The sequence below is a fragment of the Salvia hispanica genome, chromosome 2 (assembly GCF_029641045.1).
Source record: "Salvia hispanica isolate PSC_SH4W2 chromosome 2, Shi_PSC_v1, whole genome shotgun sequence".
Classification (NCBI taxonomy): domain Eukaryota; kingdom Viridiplantae; phylum Streptophyta; class Magnoliopsida; order Lamiales; family Lamiaceae; genus Salvia; species Salvia hispanica.
In genome coordinates this window covers 9,073,321-9,089,909 of record NC_142693.1, presented here as the reverse complement: position 1 = coordinate 9,089,909, position 16,589 = coordinate 9,073,321, and the positions used below count along the sequence as shown (strand labels likewise).

The 16,589-nt window shown below is 35.5% G+C and overlaps 3 protein-coding genes across 8 annotated transcripts; 2 read left to right on the top strand and 1 right to left on the bottom strand.

Annotated features, from left to right (window-relative positions):
- The first annotated feature begins 625 nt into the window (after window positions 1–625).
- Window positions 626–2,623, top strand: LOC125201965 (sm-like protein LSM5). Its single transcript, XM_048100271.1, has 4 exons — window positions 626–741; window positions 823–946; window positions 2,183–2,255; window positions 2,356–2,623. The coding sequence occupies exons 1-4, from the start codon at window positions 705–707 to the stop codon at window positions 2,386–2,388; spliced, it is 267 nt and encodes an 88-aa protein (XP_047956228.1). The 5' UTR covers window positions 626–704; the 3' UTR covers window positions 2,389–2,623.
- A 622-nt stretch (window positions 2,624–3,245) lies between these two features.
- Window positions 3,246–9,272, bottom strand: LOC125217104 (RAF-like serine/threonine-protein kinase 20). Of its 6 annotated transcripts, none has more exons than XM_048118934.2 (9): window positions 9,071–9,272; window positions 5,956–8,867; window positions 5,785–5,871; window positions 4,724–4,876; window positions 4,372–4,535; window positions 4,149–4,296; window positions 3,920–4,042; window positions 3,755–3,842; window positions 3,246–3,600 (listed from the first exon to the last, which is right to left on the bottom strand). In XM_048118934.2, the coding sequence occupies exons 2-9, from the start codon at window positions 8,536–8,538 to the stop codon at window positions 3,413–3,415; spliced, it is 3,534 nt and encodes a 1,177-aa protein (XP_047974891.1). In that variant the 5' UTR covers window positions 8,539–8,867; window positions 9,071–9,272; the 3' UTR covers window positions 3,246–3,412. The 6 variants fall into 6 exon arrangements, 5 of the variants coding, with proteins under 5 accessions (XP_047974891.1, XP_088922175.1, XP_047974910.1 ...); XM_089066049.1 differs by having other exon boundaries at window positions 5,956–8,852; XM_048118953.2 differs by having other exon boundaries at window positions 3,463–3,600; window positions 3,755–3,838.
- A 5,264-nt stretch (window positions 9,273–14,536) lies between these two features.
- On the top strand, window positions 14,537–16,320 carry LOC125207156 (UPF0481 protein At3g47200-like). Its single transcript, XM_048106382.2, has 2 exons — window positions 14,537–14,679; window positions 14,786–16,320. Exon 2 carries the CDS (start codon window positions 14,796–14,798, stop codon window positions 16,059–16,061), a length of 1,266 nt encoding a protein of 421 aa, XP_047962339.1. The 5' UTR covers window positions 14,537–14,679; window positions 14,786–14,795; the 3' UTR covers window positions 16,062–16,320.
- The last annotated feature ends 269 nt before the right edge of the window (window positions 16,321–16,589 follow it).

Below are 16,589 nucleotides of genomic sequence, written 5' to 3'. Positions count from 1 at the left end.
AAAAAATTCAAATAATAAAAAAATATAAAAAAATTAAAATGATCAGTAATTATGAGGAAATTCCAACTATAGGGACCAAGCACATTATTGGTGCTCAAAATTCTTCAGCCATGTGTGCTCGCAAAGTACTCGGAAAAGTTTCCGACGAAGGTAATGCAGGGAACTTGCTCGGAAACACACCATTTTCCGATCACATTCGGTGCTTGGAAAATGTTCTTTTTTTTTTACTGAAATTTGGCAACAACAAGTAGTGATTCAGATTTAGATTATGTATTTTACCCATTCCATAAAATAAAATTTCAATTTTCAATAAAATATAATTTTATGCTTTAATGAATTTTGTATTTATATTAAATTGGAATAAATAAATTATTAAATAAAATAAGTGGGACACATGGATAGTTAATAGAAGGAATAATGGGTTTTATATATTGTTTCTTAAATAAGGAAATAGATAATAAAGTGAATGAATTTAAGAAATTAGTCGTGGATAATCTATACTGCATGAGCACTCATTATCGGAAGCCCAGCCCAAACCATATATTGACCCACTGGGCCTATTCCGGCCCATAAAATGAACTCATTAACTGAAATAATAAGATGAAAATACTCCCTACTATTTTTGGAGCAAACCACCTAATCAAAAAACCCTCATTTTTAAATTTTTTTTTTTTGAATTTTCAGAAAACCCTCGTAATTCGTTCATGTCGTCCAACAATCCATCGCAGCTCCTGCCATCAGGTCCTTTTCCATTTGTGTTGAGTGAGTTGTTTGTTATGTAAGCATTTTCGTGGAATTTAAATTTTGTTAGTTGCGCTTCAGAGTTGATTGACCGATGCATTGGGTCGAAAATATGGGTGATAATGAAGGGCGACAAGGAGCTGGTGGGCACCCTCCGCGGCTTCGATGTCTATGTTAATATGGTGTTGGAAGATGTTACTGAATAGTAAGCCTTTTTTCTTCAAGCTTTTGTTTGTAATTTTTTAATTCTAAGTAAGTGAATTTTATATGTTTGCTTCTCTAAATGTGGTGTGATATTTATTATGTTTGTGGATGATTTGCCGATTTTGATGGATTTCGTTGATTTTGCATTGTGCATTTTGATCATTTTTTATGCGTTTATACAAATGTGGAGCTGCAGTATCTCGAGTTACTCCCTCCGTTCCATAAAAATATGTGCATTTGAAATGGTAGTTAAAGTGGAGATGGAGAGAGAAGCACAACAAGGGATCAAAATCCAGTAAAAGTAGTTTAGTGGATAATATGACTCATATTATTATTAGTGTTTAATGAGTTGTAATAGGGATCTATAGTGGTATAAGTTGTAAATAAATTGATGTATATGAGTAATGAGGAGACAGCTTTTCCATAAATGGAATGCCATTTTTATGAGAGGGATGGAATTGGAAAGTGCACCTTTTTTATGGGACGGATGAAGTATAATACTTGGCTCAAAAGGGCTTCTTGATTTGTTTGATTTTGTCAATTAGGAAGACATTACTGATATTTGAATGTAGAACAATTTCCAAAGGGTTTGTTTGAGCATATACTCCATGATGTAGGACATTTTTACGGTCTTAACTGCATAGTCAATAACATTTGTGTAGTTTTGAGGCAAATATAGAAAAAAATACACTGCTTCAGTGCCTTTTATGCTTATCCATTGCAAGGGGGCTCATTTACCTAAGTTAATAAATGTAAAGCACATTCTAGTTGTGTGCATCGTCTCCAGTTTTTGGGTTCTGATTTTGATGCCCTTTCGGAAGCTTTGGCTTCTCTAGTTTGCGATGGTTTAGAAGCTAGATCCTTGTTTAGTCATTTTAAATTGTAATTCACTTGATTGTCTTCATACCTATAATGACTCGCGCAATGCAGGAGTACGAATTTGCAAATAATCAGTTCAATATGCTAGTGTATGTTTTACTTTCGAACTAGTTCATGTCTATATATTCTCGTTCTTCGTGCAATGGCTAGTTAACTATGGAATGGTGTTTGTTTAAACTTTATCACTTACCAAGGATCTTTCTTCTACATCTCTCAATTACTTAAATGTTGCATCATTCCAAAAGCTTCCGGTTATCAAGTGTCACCGAGGTCTTCAACCTTTGTATGTGTGATGATATTTATATACTCCTGTATGATGTTAGTTGTGTGCTTGCTTAACCAAGTACGTTTATTTCAGTGAGATCACTTCTGAAGGACGCCGTATTACAAAACTTGACCAAATCTTGTTAAACGGAAACAACATTGCCATAGTAAGTCTGACACAACTGTTGGAACATTTCTTCGAAAGCCCGTCTGTCCCTTTTCATTTCTTTCATTCAGTAAACTGTGTGGTTGTTCTTTTGTATGCAGTTGGTTCCTGGTGGCTCACCTGACCCGGAATGAGGTTCTTGTTTTCTGTGGCATCCCACTCCTGCTGCGATGTGTTTGATGATCGCCTTCTGTTTGAAAAGGGAAGCCATACAACCTCTGGGGGATCAATATAAATTTGTGGTACAAGCCTTATGATATGAAACTGTAGTAGTTTGATGTAGTGATCGTCATATGGATAGTCTCTGCTACTTATTGTTCATTATCTGAAAATTCAATTTTAATATTTGAGGCTTAACTTTGTACTGCTTCTTTGTGTGTTTTTTAGCTACATATCTTGTTGTTTGCAAAGATTTACCACAATAATATTTATTTCACCCCTTAATTAGCAAGAATTACCGCAAGATTTTATATAAGGTAGTGTATTGTATTTTTGGTCCTTGAGTTAGAAATTGTGATTTTTAGTCTCATAAGTAAGTTTTGTAACAAATGTTACGTTTAATAAGAAATATCCAATTCTAATACTCCTCATCTTTCGCCACTGAATTTTCAAGCATTTTTATTTAAATTTTATGTACTACTAAACTAACAAACAACTTTCATTTCCAGGAAAAATGAAACTAGGAATGAAAACATTAACTCTTTCTTGTTTTTGTTATCTCATTACAAGTCATAGGTTTCACTTTTTAGCAAAAAGTTAATACTTTGTTTTTTCTTTTATACTCCATACTTTATTGTCTTTTATCTCTAGGTAGTATTATCTCTTCACTTGTCTATAAATATTACTCATTTCTTTAAATTCCGTGCCAAAAAGAAATTGAAAACTTGAGGTGGAATGGAGGGAGTAAAAAGGAGTACTAAACTAAGCATATGCTTCTATCCTCTTATCTAATCAAACCTGTCTATATATAAATAACTAAAAGAGGCTAGGATTTGAACTCAATAAAAGTAAGCTCTTCTTGAAGATTTGGTCACATGCACACTTCCAATGAAGAAGCAGAGAAGGATTTGTACACAAAAATAGATACACAACAGCTCAAGGACTGGAAGGTCCTTTGAAAAAGAAGAGAAACATCTTTCATGATTTATGCCTTCTCATTCATCTCTTAACTCTATTCACTCTCTTTGGTAGTATAGCCTTAGACATTCCTTGCAGCCTCCTCGTTATCTCAGAAAACGGCGGCCTTGCTTCAGGCTCATGCGACCAGCACTGTTCCATCAGCTTTCTCCACTCTGGATCACATCGTTCTGGCACTGGTGGCCTCAGTGCGTCACTCACAATTCCACCTGCATGTAACAGAGTCGACACCACGTGCTACTCAACCCCTAGCTCGACCACAATAAACCGAGAAAGCTCAAACATGCTACTAACGTAAGTGTACTCATTTTATCGTCGGTTTCTATATAAATACAATAAGATTAATGTACTCAGAAAGCTTACCTATGATAGCACCACAGTGCATATTCATATAAGGTTCTTCTCCTGTCAAAATCTCCCACAACGCGATGCCAAAGGAGAAAACATCTACCTGCCAGAATGGATTGTTTAGATAGAGAGGATCGGTAATAGCCACAGTTCTAAGTATCTTTATGAAAGAAGCCTAACTTTCTCAGAAACCCGACTACTATTTCCATTTAGTAATTCTGGAGCCATCCAAGGAAGTGTTCCTCGAACACCTCCTGAAACAAGTGTATTCCGCTTGATTCTTGATAGTCCAAAATCACCAACCTGAAGTTTGGTTGGTATTTAAGTTTCAGATTAAGGCAGTATTAGAAAAAGAAAATAATCCTCAAGGCGAAGACTGAGTAAATTAATTTCCATCATGAGAAAATACCTTGCACACAGGCCGGTGAGGATCGCCCAAGTTAACTAGCAAGTTGTCACACTTCAAATCGAAATGAACAATATTTTTCAAATGCAAGTATTCCATGCCAAAAGCAGCATCCAGTGCAATTATAACCTTTCTACGCTGATCCAAGACTCTGCAATGGGAACCTAACTCAAGGTCCATTTTCCAAAATTAAAACTGAGAAGAAATGAGAAATACATCAACTCACCGACCCTTCCTCAAGAGGACATGTCGTAGTGACCCGTTTACCAAGTATTCTGTAACAGTGGCCAATGTTCCCCCGGGTCCATCTGGAACCACCCCATAGAATGCTACTATATTGGGATGGTGAAGTGTGGAAAGAATTTTAGCCTCCCTCCAGAAATCTTTGGCCTGTAATAAGAGTGGATGGTGTGAAGTCTTTCGGTTTTCCAATGGAGAAATTGAATCAGGTCTGAATCAATATGGTTTTTTCCTAGAAAGAACTTTGGCGAGTATTTTATGAAACGAAGAATCTCATTCAATACTCAAACTTGAGAAGAACCAACACTTTTCAGTTATGTGTTTATGTCGGGACAAACCAGTTTTTCTTGTTCGGAAGATCTCCCAGCAAAGCAGCTCTTTTTTATTCTCTTGATTGCAACATCTGTCCCCCTCCACTTTCCATGAAATACTGTTCCAAAGGTGCCAGATCCTAACTCTTGTAGGTCTTCAAGATCCGAATTTCTTATGATCTGCCCAAGTTTTGTGGTATTCAGTTGACATTACAAAATCAATTCTTGTCACACAGAAAAATCAGTGCCAAACTGGAAGGTAGCTAATTTCCATTAAGGTTTACTTTTTACTAAGAGAAAAATACATTTTCATAAACGAATACTGCTCAAGAAAGAAGAAATACAACACATAAGAGGAGGAGGATAGTATCAGAGAACTTTCTAGAAGTAATCATGCTACAAGAAGTCTCAAGCAGCTACGCCAGTTACATCTTAGCGTATTTGCCAAAGGAGTGACTGAAAGAAAGCAAGAAGCCCATTTGGTACTTGGATTTTCCCTGCACTTATAAAACTAGTAAAATATGATTCATCAAGTCACCTAACAACTCACAAACTTCAATAGAAGCAGAGAGCCATCCTAATGTGAATCTAGTTTAGCACAAAATCAATGTATTAAGTTTCATATGTTTTGAATAAAGACACTATAGTAAATTATATGATAACAACATTCTCCTCTTTCCAGAAAATAGGATAAAAATTAATTTGACAATTATCAGACATCATCTAGAAAGATGTGGTATCATACTGAGTTTTTAAACTTACATTATCTGTACAGCCAAATGCTTGTTTAGTGAGTTATGGGTTTATGAGGTGTAACATGCAAGCATGCATATATATATATATGGTAATGCACATAAACACCCTGTTGTACAGAAAATAGACATAACCTGACACCTTTGCAGAAAATTGGCATACTATACGTGCAGTATGACACAAATATTAACTAAAGGTTTATGTATCTAACTCTCACAATCAAAGTAATTTTAAATTTTATATACAAGGATTTTTCCACATGCAATCATGAGCGAATAAACTGACAAAATGAAGGAAAAACTTAGCAGGCTAGAGAAGTTAGTGTAGTGGTGAACCTGCAAACCATAGATGCTAGCTTCCATTTCAATGACTGCAGCTTCACTAAATGATTCAATTGTAGTCACTTCATCAACTTCAACATCCTATATTTGAGGGTACAAGTAAATCAAATCCCACCAAAAATCAACTCCTCATATTTGGAAATTGAAGTACTAAGAATGTTATACATAATCATTAGATTCAGAGGGATGACTTTCAGTTCCTGGTGTATCTTCAGGGGACTCAGAAGCTTCATTGTGTTCATCTGGTCTTGGAATGACATTTGTTGAGGAGGTAGGGATTACATGTTGCCCAGCCACATCTTCAACTTTACCAGGACCTTGCAGTATGCCAGATTTATGACAATTATTTGGGTACTGAGAGTTGCCAAAGGTGTCATTTGTAATAATCAAGTCCTCCAGAGAATTTATGCATGGAATTTTCTTATTTTTGCATTCATGAGAACTTTCCATGTCGCTAGACTTCATCACCATTTCCTTCTGGCAAGAGACTTCTCCGTCCAGAGCATGGTCTAAGATTGTTTCTGGAAATAGGAGATGATCTGTCAAGCATAAACGTGCACTAGAATTATCTGGATGAAGAACTGAATCGACACATTGCGACTGGGTATTTCCATTGGTTGAAACTGGATGAAGCACATGACTACCAAAGAAAGCTGTATCACAGTCAGTTGCATGAGGTCCTGTTTGGCTCTTGATGAGAAATTCAGGCTCATTCTTACATATTTGGCAGTTTCCAGAAAGCTCTTTCCAGTAATCTGCTGGATATTCTGCAGTACTAAATGATGAAGAAGAGTTTTTGCTTCCATTCATCTGCAACTTAGACTTTGAGACATGAAGAGAGAGTTGTGAATCTGCGCGGCAGATTATTTGAGGCAAATTCTTTGTGTGCTCCAAAAACTCGTCATTTAAGATAGAATTCTGCTCAATGGCATAAGTTTCCCTATCCTGATCAACAGAATCATTATTCACTGGCATTAGTGTATCTTCCCCCCATTCAATAAAATCCTTGTTAAGATTGACAGTTTCATGAAAAACTTGATACTCATTCCTAGTTACTTGATCATTTTCACGTTCTTTCTGGCCTTCAACTTCCTGAAGAGATGAAACAGACACTGCAAGGGATGGTAACTTTTCTCCAGTAAAAGCCAATGAAATCATTTCTATCTCTTGGTCTAACGGGACACTTGATGACTCTTCATTCGTTGGCTGTGATTCAAGAATACGATTGGTGTTTATCCAGTGAGAGTTGGCATTACCACCATTAACTGGAGAAAAACCAAATTTATCTTGAGAAGGAACTAACTTTTCGGAATGTGGTGGCACATTCGAAAAACCTATCCCAGCATCGACAAACCTGGGAGCATATGATGGAGGCTGAAGGTCTCTACTAGGCATATGAAACTGAGACAACACTAAAGGAGTAGCATGTGCTTGTACCATATAGTTGTTTTGATTTGAGCTATCCATAACTGGCTGCGTATCAACATGCTGGTTATGGTAATAGACTGAAGCATCAAAACAACGGGGATTTTTGTTTGCAGGGCTTTCCATAACATATGGAAAATTGCTCGTATATGCATATGAAGAATGAACATCTTCACACCCTTTCATGTAGGAAGCATTGGGATCTGTAAACTGAAAAAGAGACAACGGAGATGGTGACACATAGGTCGTGGAAGGTAATTGAGGAGTACTAAAGGCCTGACCGCTGGGGCTTGAAAGTGTCCATGTGGTATTTAACGAACCACCTCCATTCTGATTTTCTAAATAACGAAAAGGAGTAGGGGAGTCCATTTGTAGAGATGGAGTCTCAACATTATTTGTCCACTGGCTTTCCAAGCTCTCCCTGCTGTAGCTTCTTTGAGGGCTAGAATCCACCAAGCCGTTAACAGCAACAACATATGGAGAATCAGAAGTCCTACCTTCTGAAGAATATGGACGCTCAAGATCACCAGAAGCAACAAGAAAAAGTCTCAATCTCTGAGAAATTTTCTCTAGATCGTGATATTCTTCGATCATAAGAAGAAGATCTTCATCAGAAGCCACAGATATAAGTGCGTCCAGATCTTCCCCGGGAAGTTGGTATTTGATCGTATGATGGTACTTACAGATCACCATAGTTTTTTTCAAAAGCTCCAGATAGGTTGCATTTTTCCCAAGAGATATAATCCGTGTATCACCACCAACATATCTAAGTTTCCCATCGTTTGGTCGTGGCAATATTTTTCCTCCAAAACTGCAGAGGAATTTTAACTTTACTGAAAATGAATTGTCTGTAAATCCTGATCCTTTACTAGAACTCAGATTTGAACGAGGAGACTCTGATGAGTGGACAAGTGGACCAGATGGACCGCCTCTATCCAAATTCTCGGAAAACTCTCTATGATTCTGCCCATTTACCTGCAATTCCCTGTAATACGCATTTGATCCGTTCACATAATACTTGGAATTCACCTCTACTGCATGTCCCTCGCCAGAAGAGAAATATAAATAATCTGGGCAAATCTCGGTATCTCTTTTCCTAGTATCATGAAGACTTGTAATACGTTCATTCTGAACAACATCAGAACCTGTTTTACTCAGGTGTGTCTGATCAGCATCATTTGCAACATGAACTCTTCTCCTCAAAAATTCATCTAAAAATTCCTCCCCCGTCTGCACAGAGATGTTCCGCAAGTTTATATTGTGATTACTTTGTGATGAGCTGGGCGAATCAGCATAAGTCTGTCCACAGAACTTACTGTCCATGTCTACAATCAGAGATCAATTCCACTTGGAAGCACATTCTCAAGCTATCCATGTTTGTGTATGTATCTCTACAAAAATCATGCTTCCTTACAAGTAAAACCTCTCTATTCAAAACGAACTCTCAGTACCACGTCGGATCCGGGGCTATATTACCTAATGTAATTAGTGAGCTAACAAGTAATGTTGGAAAACAGCTAAAATCCCAGTATTTTTGTGCATTCTCTTTATCGTTGCAATCAACTACCCTTTCAATAACTATTAATCAATGACGCAGTAGAAAAGCCCCAATTGCTCGCGATATCATCATTAAATATCTGGAGCAACAAAGACTATCACCAAAAGAAATGAAAATTTTGTCAGATGTTGAATAATCTGATCAACGAAAAATTACAAAAAAAAATAAAAATAATTCAGCCTTCAGATGTACAAAGCATTGAGCAACCAACGAAAAAGTATTTATCAACGCAAAATGAAGACGAGCAAAATATGAAAAACAGAGCAAGGAGATGATGGGAAACCCCAATTTTTTTACCTGATTTCAATATGAAAATGTGAACAGGTTGTTACCCCATGTTTGTGCGATATTTCTGGAAAACATTAAGGTGGAATTCGGGAAAGGGGGAAAGGGAAAGGAAAGAAGAAAATCATTGTTGAAGAATTGGGGTTTGGTTGCGAGGTGGAGATTGGTGGAGAGAAAGGGGGCATTCCATGGCTTTCGGAATATCGATACATTTGTTAATACAAATGGCGCCAAATTCGCGCCAACTTATATAACTAAAAAAGCTAAATTAAAGAATAATTTTGGTCTGATTACATGATCTACAATCAATTTATCTAATCACCGATCTAATCACAATCTAAGTGAATAATTTTCACGATTCAAATAAAACATACAATGCGATTATGAAATATAACGTTATTATCACATGGATGGTTTAATGTTTGTACATTCGTTATTAAAGTTTTAATGATTATATATCTATAGGAACAGAACATTTTATACTCCAATATTTTAATCAATTTATGTATTTTATGAGAGATAATAATAAAAAGAACTAAAAATTGGAAAAAGGCCTATAAACCTTCTAAAATGAAAAGTTTGCCTGCTTCGAGATCATATTATAAAAAAATGCGAATTCAATCCCAAAAGCTGAAACACGATCCAATTTAATGCTAATTACTCATTTCGTCCTTGAAAATTTGTCACTTATTTGTCAATTTTTAATTTTATTATTTTTGGCAGTTAACCTCATATATCACTAATTCATTCTCACTCACATTTTATCTTAAAACTAATATACAAAAATAGGGCACACATGTCACTAACTTTTTCAACTCGTTTTCTATTATATTTTTTAAAACCAGTATCGAATCAAATGATGTCAAATTTTAAGGGACGGAGGAAGTAAAAGTTAGCGTGTCTATGTACTAGTGTGGAAATAATAATAGGAGTAAACTAAATGATTGGCCGATAGAACAGTATGCAAGTCGTTATTCTTAATACACACTTGTCATGAACAGTTGGAGAAACTAAAAAGAAAAATGATTATATGCCACTAGTAGAATAGTCACTTATGTTTAATATTCTATTACTTCCATAATCAAGATTAATATGACCATATGTTTATTACAGTTTTCAAACTCTAAGGTATGGTGATGAAAAAAATGAAAAAAATAATTATGATAATATCTTATATTAATGTAAATTGAGAATTGAAATTACTATAAAATTCCAATAAGTCACTCCTCTTCCAATTAGTTTTAGGATCGAACTTTATGAACTTCTATCATGGTATTACAGTGGGTCACCGATTGTGTGCTAAATTGTATTAGGAAAATCAAACCCAAACCTAATTAGAAAAAAAAGTTCAACCTGTCTAAAGTTCACCTTGAAAGTTTTAATGTGAGAGAGTGTTGGCAAAATGAAACAAAAATAATTATGACAATATCCCATAGCAATGCACATAAAAAACTGAAACCATCATATAAATTTCATGAGCTATTTTTCTTATAACCAGTTGCTTTTAGGATACAATGATATATAATTTTATTAATAGAAAGTCCAATCCGAGAAAATGTCATACAATAAGCGCGTTTAGTTGTTGGGTGGAGTTTAAAAGAAAAGGGACACGGGTCACATAGCATATGGAAAATTATACTCCCTCTGTCTCAAAATATTAGACCATTTTCTTTTGGACACAGAAATTTAGGAGATATTATTTTATGGTATAAGTGGAGTTGATAATAAAGTAAATTTTTACCATAAATAAAAATGACTCAAGTATATTGTGACACCCCAAAATGGTATATAAGTCTAATATCTTGGGACGGAGGAGTATAACAATACAAATTATACAATAGGACGATGTTGCCATATGCATGTTGGTGTAAACTTCCTCTCTAATTAAATTAACCTCGTCAACCATGCCATGTCACCCTATTTATTCTTCATAGCCCAACATCAAGCCATAAAAATTCGATCTACAAACCAATCAGTAAGAAATGCATACTTTGTTATTCATATGTTTGATACAGATCTTTATAGTGATAGTGTCCATAAGTTTATTTGCTAGCTGTTAAAGGATCAAACATATCTTTATTGTGATAGTGTCCATGACCATAAGTTTGTTTGCTAGCTGTTAAAGGAAACAGATGCTAACTCAAGTATCTTTATAGTGATAGTGTCCATAAGTTTATTAGGTAATGATGCACTTGGTCTCGATGCATACGAGTTTACGGGAATACTGCTTCTTGATGGCATTGAGTTCCTCCGCGAGTACAAACTTGTGGATGGAGAGGAACTGAAGAGAAATGAAAATCCAATCTTTGAATCCGAATATGTTGCGAGTCATGTATTGCTGTTTGAGAATCAAATCCCTATGTTTGTTCTTGAAGCCCTGTTCCAGCTCTCCAATCATGATGATGATAAAGAGTTCAAAGATCTAGTTTGGCCCTTGTTAAGATTGAATGATGCATCATTGCCTAATATTGTGCCGAATGCATCATTGCTTAATGATTCTAGGCATCTCCTTGGCCTAGTTCATTCTGTCGAATGTTTTTCCTTTGCTCGCATATAGAAATCATGAGAACATTGGGAGAATAACATACAGGCTTATCAACTGATTTGGCTTATCGATAAAATGAAGAAGCTCAACTGATTTGGGGCAAGACTTATCAACTGATTTAGCCCAGCTCAGCCCAGGTCAAGCCCGGCCAGCTCATCGATAAAATGAAACAGGTCCGAGCTAGGCTTAGTTGTTGAAGTGTCAAATGTGAAAGGTATTGCACAAGATTGGAAATACTATTAAAGGATGTTCAGTTTGTAAGATTGTATCTCGTGATTAAATATGTAGTGTGCTTGTTTCATAAGATTGAATCCCATAACTCAATCTTAGATGGATAATCATGTGATAATTAGTCACAGTCAACCCCACCAACTAAAATAATCTCACAACTTAACACTAAGTTATATCTTGTTACTAATTCATCTAGAAAATCGAACACCACCTTAAAGTACTCCCTCCGTCCCAACAAAAATGACCCTTTTCTTGTACCATATAGTTGATTTGATTTGAGCTATCCATCACTGGCGTATCAACAAGCTGGTTATGGTAATTGACTGAAGCATCAAAACAATGGTGATTTTCGTTTGCAGGGCTTTCCATAACATATGGAAAATTGCTTGCATAACATAGGCCGTGATAGTGGAGGGTAAGTTTAATCTAAGATTAAAAAAAAAAAATCACAAAATAAAAAGATTTTAATTTTAAGAGAAAAAAAATTAAAATAGTTTCTTCTTTTGAAGGATAGAGGTAGTGTTTCATTTAGAAATCTTAAGGTCATGGTAAGAAATTTCTGTTTAGATATTCATTTTTGGCGCCAAAGTCTGTGGACTAAGTAAACTTCAAAGTTAAGGTTTTGTGACCCCTCAATGAGAAAAACCAACTTAGTTGGTTACATGCTCATCCTTCGACTATTCTATGAAAAATAGTGAATCCCTTTTTTTAAATCTTACATGTCAAAACTATCTTACTTTATAAATAAGTTCTAATGCAAAAAAAACATATATATTGGCCTCTAAATAAAAAAAATAGATATTTTACCATAAAAATAATATCTCCAAATTATCAGGTGGAGTAGAGTATATTGAGCGGGTGTTGTATGATGATCGAGCACACTGTTAGTTTTTGTGGTTGTGATTGTGTGAGGGGCTGTTGTCAGAGTTGGAAAGAAAATGTAATGGCATGAAAATATTACTAAAAGACAAACAAAGATAGAAAGTTTCCATGCCATATTAAAAATGTATAGTTGATAACATATCTATGTGTAAAATATGGATATAATTCACAATTTGGGATTAAATTTGTACTTCTTTTAAAATATGAGATTGGGACATTCGACCTATTTTAGCGGATTTTTTATTTTTTTATTTTTTTTATTTTCTACTTTTATTCTTTTCTTACTCCCTCCGTTCGCGACATGTTATTCGTATTTGACTATGCACGGATTTTATAGAAAATGAACGGAAAAAGTTAGAGAAATGTGAGTTCCTATTTCATATACTAGTTTTATATTAGAATGTGAGGGTGATAAATTAGTGGAAAGTAAGCTCCATTTACTAAAAAAAAAAAAAAAAAGAGCAAAGTGGACAACATTTCGCAGATAGACCTAAATGACAAAAGTGGACAAAATAAATGAACTGACCAAACTACCCAACGAGTAATTTCATGTATAGACATAAAAGAATAAAAAAATAATAAATGAACAGAAAAAAATTAATAGATAAAATAATGTGAGTCACTATATCCACTAACACTGCTATAAAACTCTTTTTCTCATCTCTCTTACTTTATCAATTGTGTATTAATTTTCTAATCAATTCAAATGCACGTATTTTTGTGGGATGAAGAAAGAATAAAATATATTGTTGACCGATGGAACACTTCTCCAAGGTCCATAACAATCAGAAACCAATAAACCTGTGCAGCTTAATCTACGACGAAGCTAAGTCTTTGTTATTCTTAATACACACTTGTCTAGTTGAAGAAAGAAAAAAGAAAAATTATTATAGTATGTCACTAGTAGAATAGTCTCTTTTGTTTAATGTTTTGTTACTTCCAAAATCAAGATTAATTTGACCATGTGTTTATTACAGTTTTTAAACTATCTGCAGTCATGGACTCATGGTAATGGTGTCCAATGGCTTATATGTAGAGTGTATTTGTTCACTTCCAAAGAAATAATGATTTGAAGACAGAGAGGTTGGCAAAATGAAAAACAAATCATCATAATAATATTTCTAAGTGTAAATAGAGAACTAAAACTATTACTCTATATAAATCCCTCCTCCTTCAATTAGTTTTAGTATTGAACTTTATGAATTTCTATCGTAGTATCATAGTGGGTCGCCGATTATGAGATAAATTTAATTGATCAATTATATATCTAGATTTAACTGAAAAATAACCGATCATTGGTATATATGGGCTTCAACCTCTCTAAAGTTCACCTTAAAGATTTGACGTGGGAGAGAGTAGGCAAAATGAAACAAAAAATAATTATGGCAATATCCCATTCACCGTAAATAAAATATTGAAACCATTATATAAATCAAATTAGCTATTCTTCTTATTAGTAATAGATTTTTGGATAGAATAATACTCTCTTCTCTCATTAATTGGCACCAATTTCATTTTTCATCCATCCTTACTTTTTACTATTTTTAATAATGGACCTCACATTTCACTAACTCATTTAACTCACATTTTATTATAAAAAATATATAAAAGTACGATTCAAATTTTACTATATTTCTTAAAGCTCGTGCTGAGTTTAACCAGTACCAATTAATAGAAAAAGAAATTCCACGAAGAGAAGTTCAATCGGGAAAATGTCACATAATAAGTTTAAAAAAACGCGTTTAGTTGTTGAGGGAGTTTAAAAGGAAAGGGACACGGGTAACACAGCATATGGAAAAGTATATAACAATACAATAGGACGATGTTGCCATATGCATGTTGGTGTAAACTTCCCCTCTAATTAAGTTGACCTCGTCAACCATGTCACCCTATTTATTCTTCAATCCCAACATCAACCACAAAAAAAAATATCTACTTTGTTGTTCAATCTACAAACCAATCTGTAAGAAATGCATACTTTGTTATTCTTTTTAACACCATTCGTATGGTGATGGTGTCCATAAGCTTGTTAAAGAAAACAGATGCTAACTCAATTATGTTTGTTTCAGATCTTGAAAAATGTCAGAATTCCATGTCAACATTGATCAACTTGGGAATGGTGTTTCAACTCCAACCATCTACAGAGTGGACGACAGCCTACGCGACAGCCTACGCTACACCAACGAGAAGGCGTATGACCCAATGATCATCTCCATAGGGCCGTTGCACCGCGGAAAATCCCACCTCAAAGCCATGGAGCAACACAAAGTGAGGTACCTCAAGAAGCTGCTTGGAAACTCTGGGCATGTTGATATGTACAAGGATGCCATAAGGAGTGAGGTAAAAAAAGCAAGAGCTTTCTACGCGGAAGAGATTGGGCTCAGTGACAACGAGTTTTTGGACATGCTAGTTCTTGATGGCATCTTCATCGTTGAGTTCCTCCGCGAGTACAAAGTTGTGGACGGAGGGAGAGTCAGGAGAGTCGGAAATCTCATCTTTGATTCCGTATATATTGTGAGTCATCTCCTTCGTGATCTGGTGCTGTTCGAGAATCAAATCCCTTTGTCTGTTGTTGAAGTCCTGTTCCACCTCTCGAATAGGGATGATAAGCAAGAGTTCAAGGATCTATTCTGGCCCTTGACAGGATGCCATGATGTGCCACGTGCAATAATGGCTAATGATGATGATAAGCCTAAGCATCTGCTTGGCCTAGTTCATTCTGTCAAATGTTTCTCCTTTGCTCAACTACGGACGCATGAGAAACGTTGGGAGGAGAAGAAAAACATAAACTCTGCCACAGATCTTAAAGAAGCCGGTATAGTCTTCAAGAAGAAGCCTAAGGTTGAGGGGAAAGATTGTGGTTGGTTGGATATCACATTCGAGAAGAGGACGCTTTACATTCCTGAGTTGATGATTTCAGATGAAACGGAGTCGTTGTTTAGAAACATGATTGCACATGAGTACTATCTCTCGGGGAGTAGGCCCAGGTACGTAAGTGATTACGTGTTTTTCCTGCACTGCCTGATGAGAAGCACCAAGGATGTGGAGGTGCTGCGACGGTGTGAGGTGATCAGAAACTGGTTGGGTGGGGATGCTAGAGTTTATGAGATGGTAGACAGATTGGGGACTAATGTGTTTAACTCTAGGGTGTTTTCGTATGAGGGTGTTTTCGATGGCATACACGAGCACTGTGAGAAGAAGTGGAACAAGTGGATCGCGGTGTTGAGGCGCCACCACTTCAATAATCCATGGACTATCCTTTCCTTGGTTGCAGCTGTGGTTTTGCTCACGGCTACCATTGTGCAGACAGTGTTTACTGTTACCTCCTATTATAAGGAATCTTAGTTGTCTTTTTATTTCTGCTGCAATTTTTGTTATCAATACTTGCTGTGTAATGACTTTGTCCAAAAATATATGTGAAGTGAAGTGAGTATTGTTCAGATATGATAAACTAAATTTGTGGAGGATAATATAGTTGGAGCAAGGGATGTGATGTTCTAAGCTCGGCCCAGCTCAGGCCCAGCTCATCGATAAAATGAAGCGGGTCCAAGCTTGGCTTAGTGTGATACGAGTATATTAGTATGTTTAGATATTTTACGAATTAGCTCTATCTTTTCAATATTGTCTAAGATATGATTTGATATATTCCACATGTTATAAACTTGTTAAGAGAAATCATCTTTTAAGTTCAAGTTTCAAATGTTCAAGATTGGAAATACCATTAAAGTATATAAGCAATGAGGATGGATTCAATAATCATTCAAGATTCGAAACATCGCCACCACAATCAACTAGGAGTATTAGCTGCTCGGAAGGGATGGCCACCTACAACATATACAACATCTTCTAATACACAAATTTTAATTGGACAAA

Coding starts and splice junctions, on each gene's coding strand:
- LOC125217104 (XM_048118934.2), bottom strand. CDS start 8,538: ATGGACAGTAAGTTCTGTGGACAGACTTATGCTGATTCGCCCAGCTCA. Junction 5,872..5,955: donor CCTCTGAATCTAATGATTAT/GTATAACATTCT, acceptor CCTCAAATATAG/GATGTTGAAGTTGATGAAGT. Junction 4,043..4,148: donor CTCACCGGCCTGTGTGCAAG/GTATTTTCTCAT, acceptor ACCAAACTTCAG/GTTGGTGATTTTGGACTATC.
- LOC125207156 (XM_048106382.2), top strand. CDS start 14,796: ATGTCAGAATTCCATGTCAACATTGATCAACTTGGGAATGGTGTTTCA.
- LOC125201965 (XM_048100271.1), top strand. CDS start 705: ATGTCGTCCAACAATCCATCGCAGCTCCTGCCATCAG. Junction 947..2,182: donor TTGGAAGATGTTACTGAATA/GTAAGCCTTTTT, acceptor CGTTTATTTCAG/TGAGATCACTTCTGAAGGAC. Junction 2,256..2,355: donor ACGGAAACAACATTGCCATA/GTAAGTCTGACA, acceptor TTTTGTATGCAG/TTGGTTCCTGGTGGCTCACC.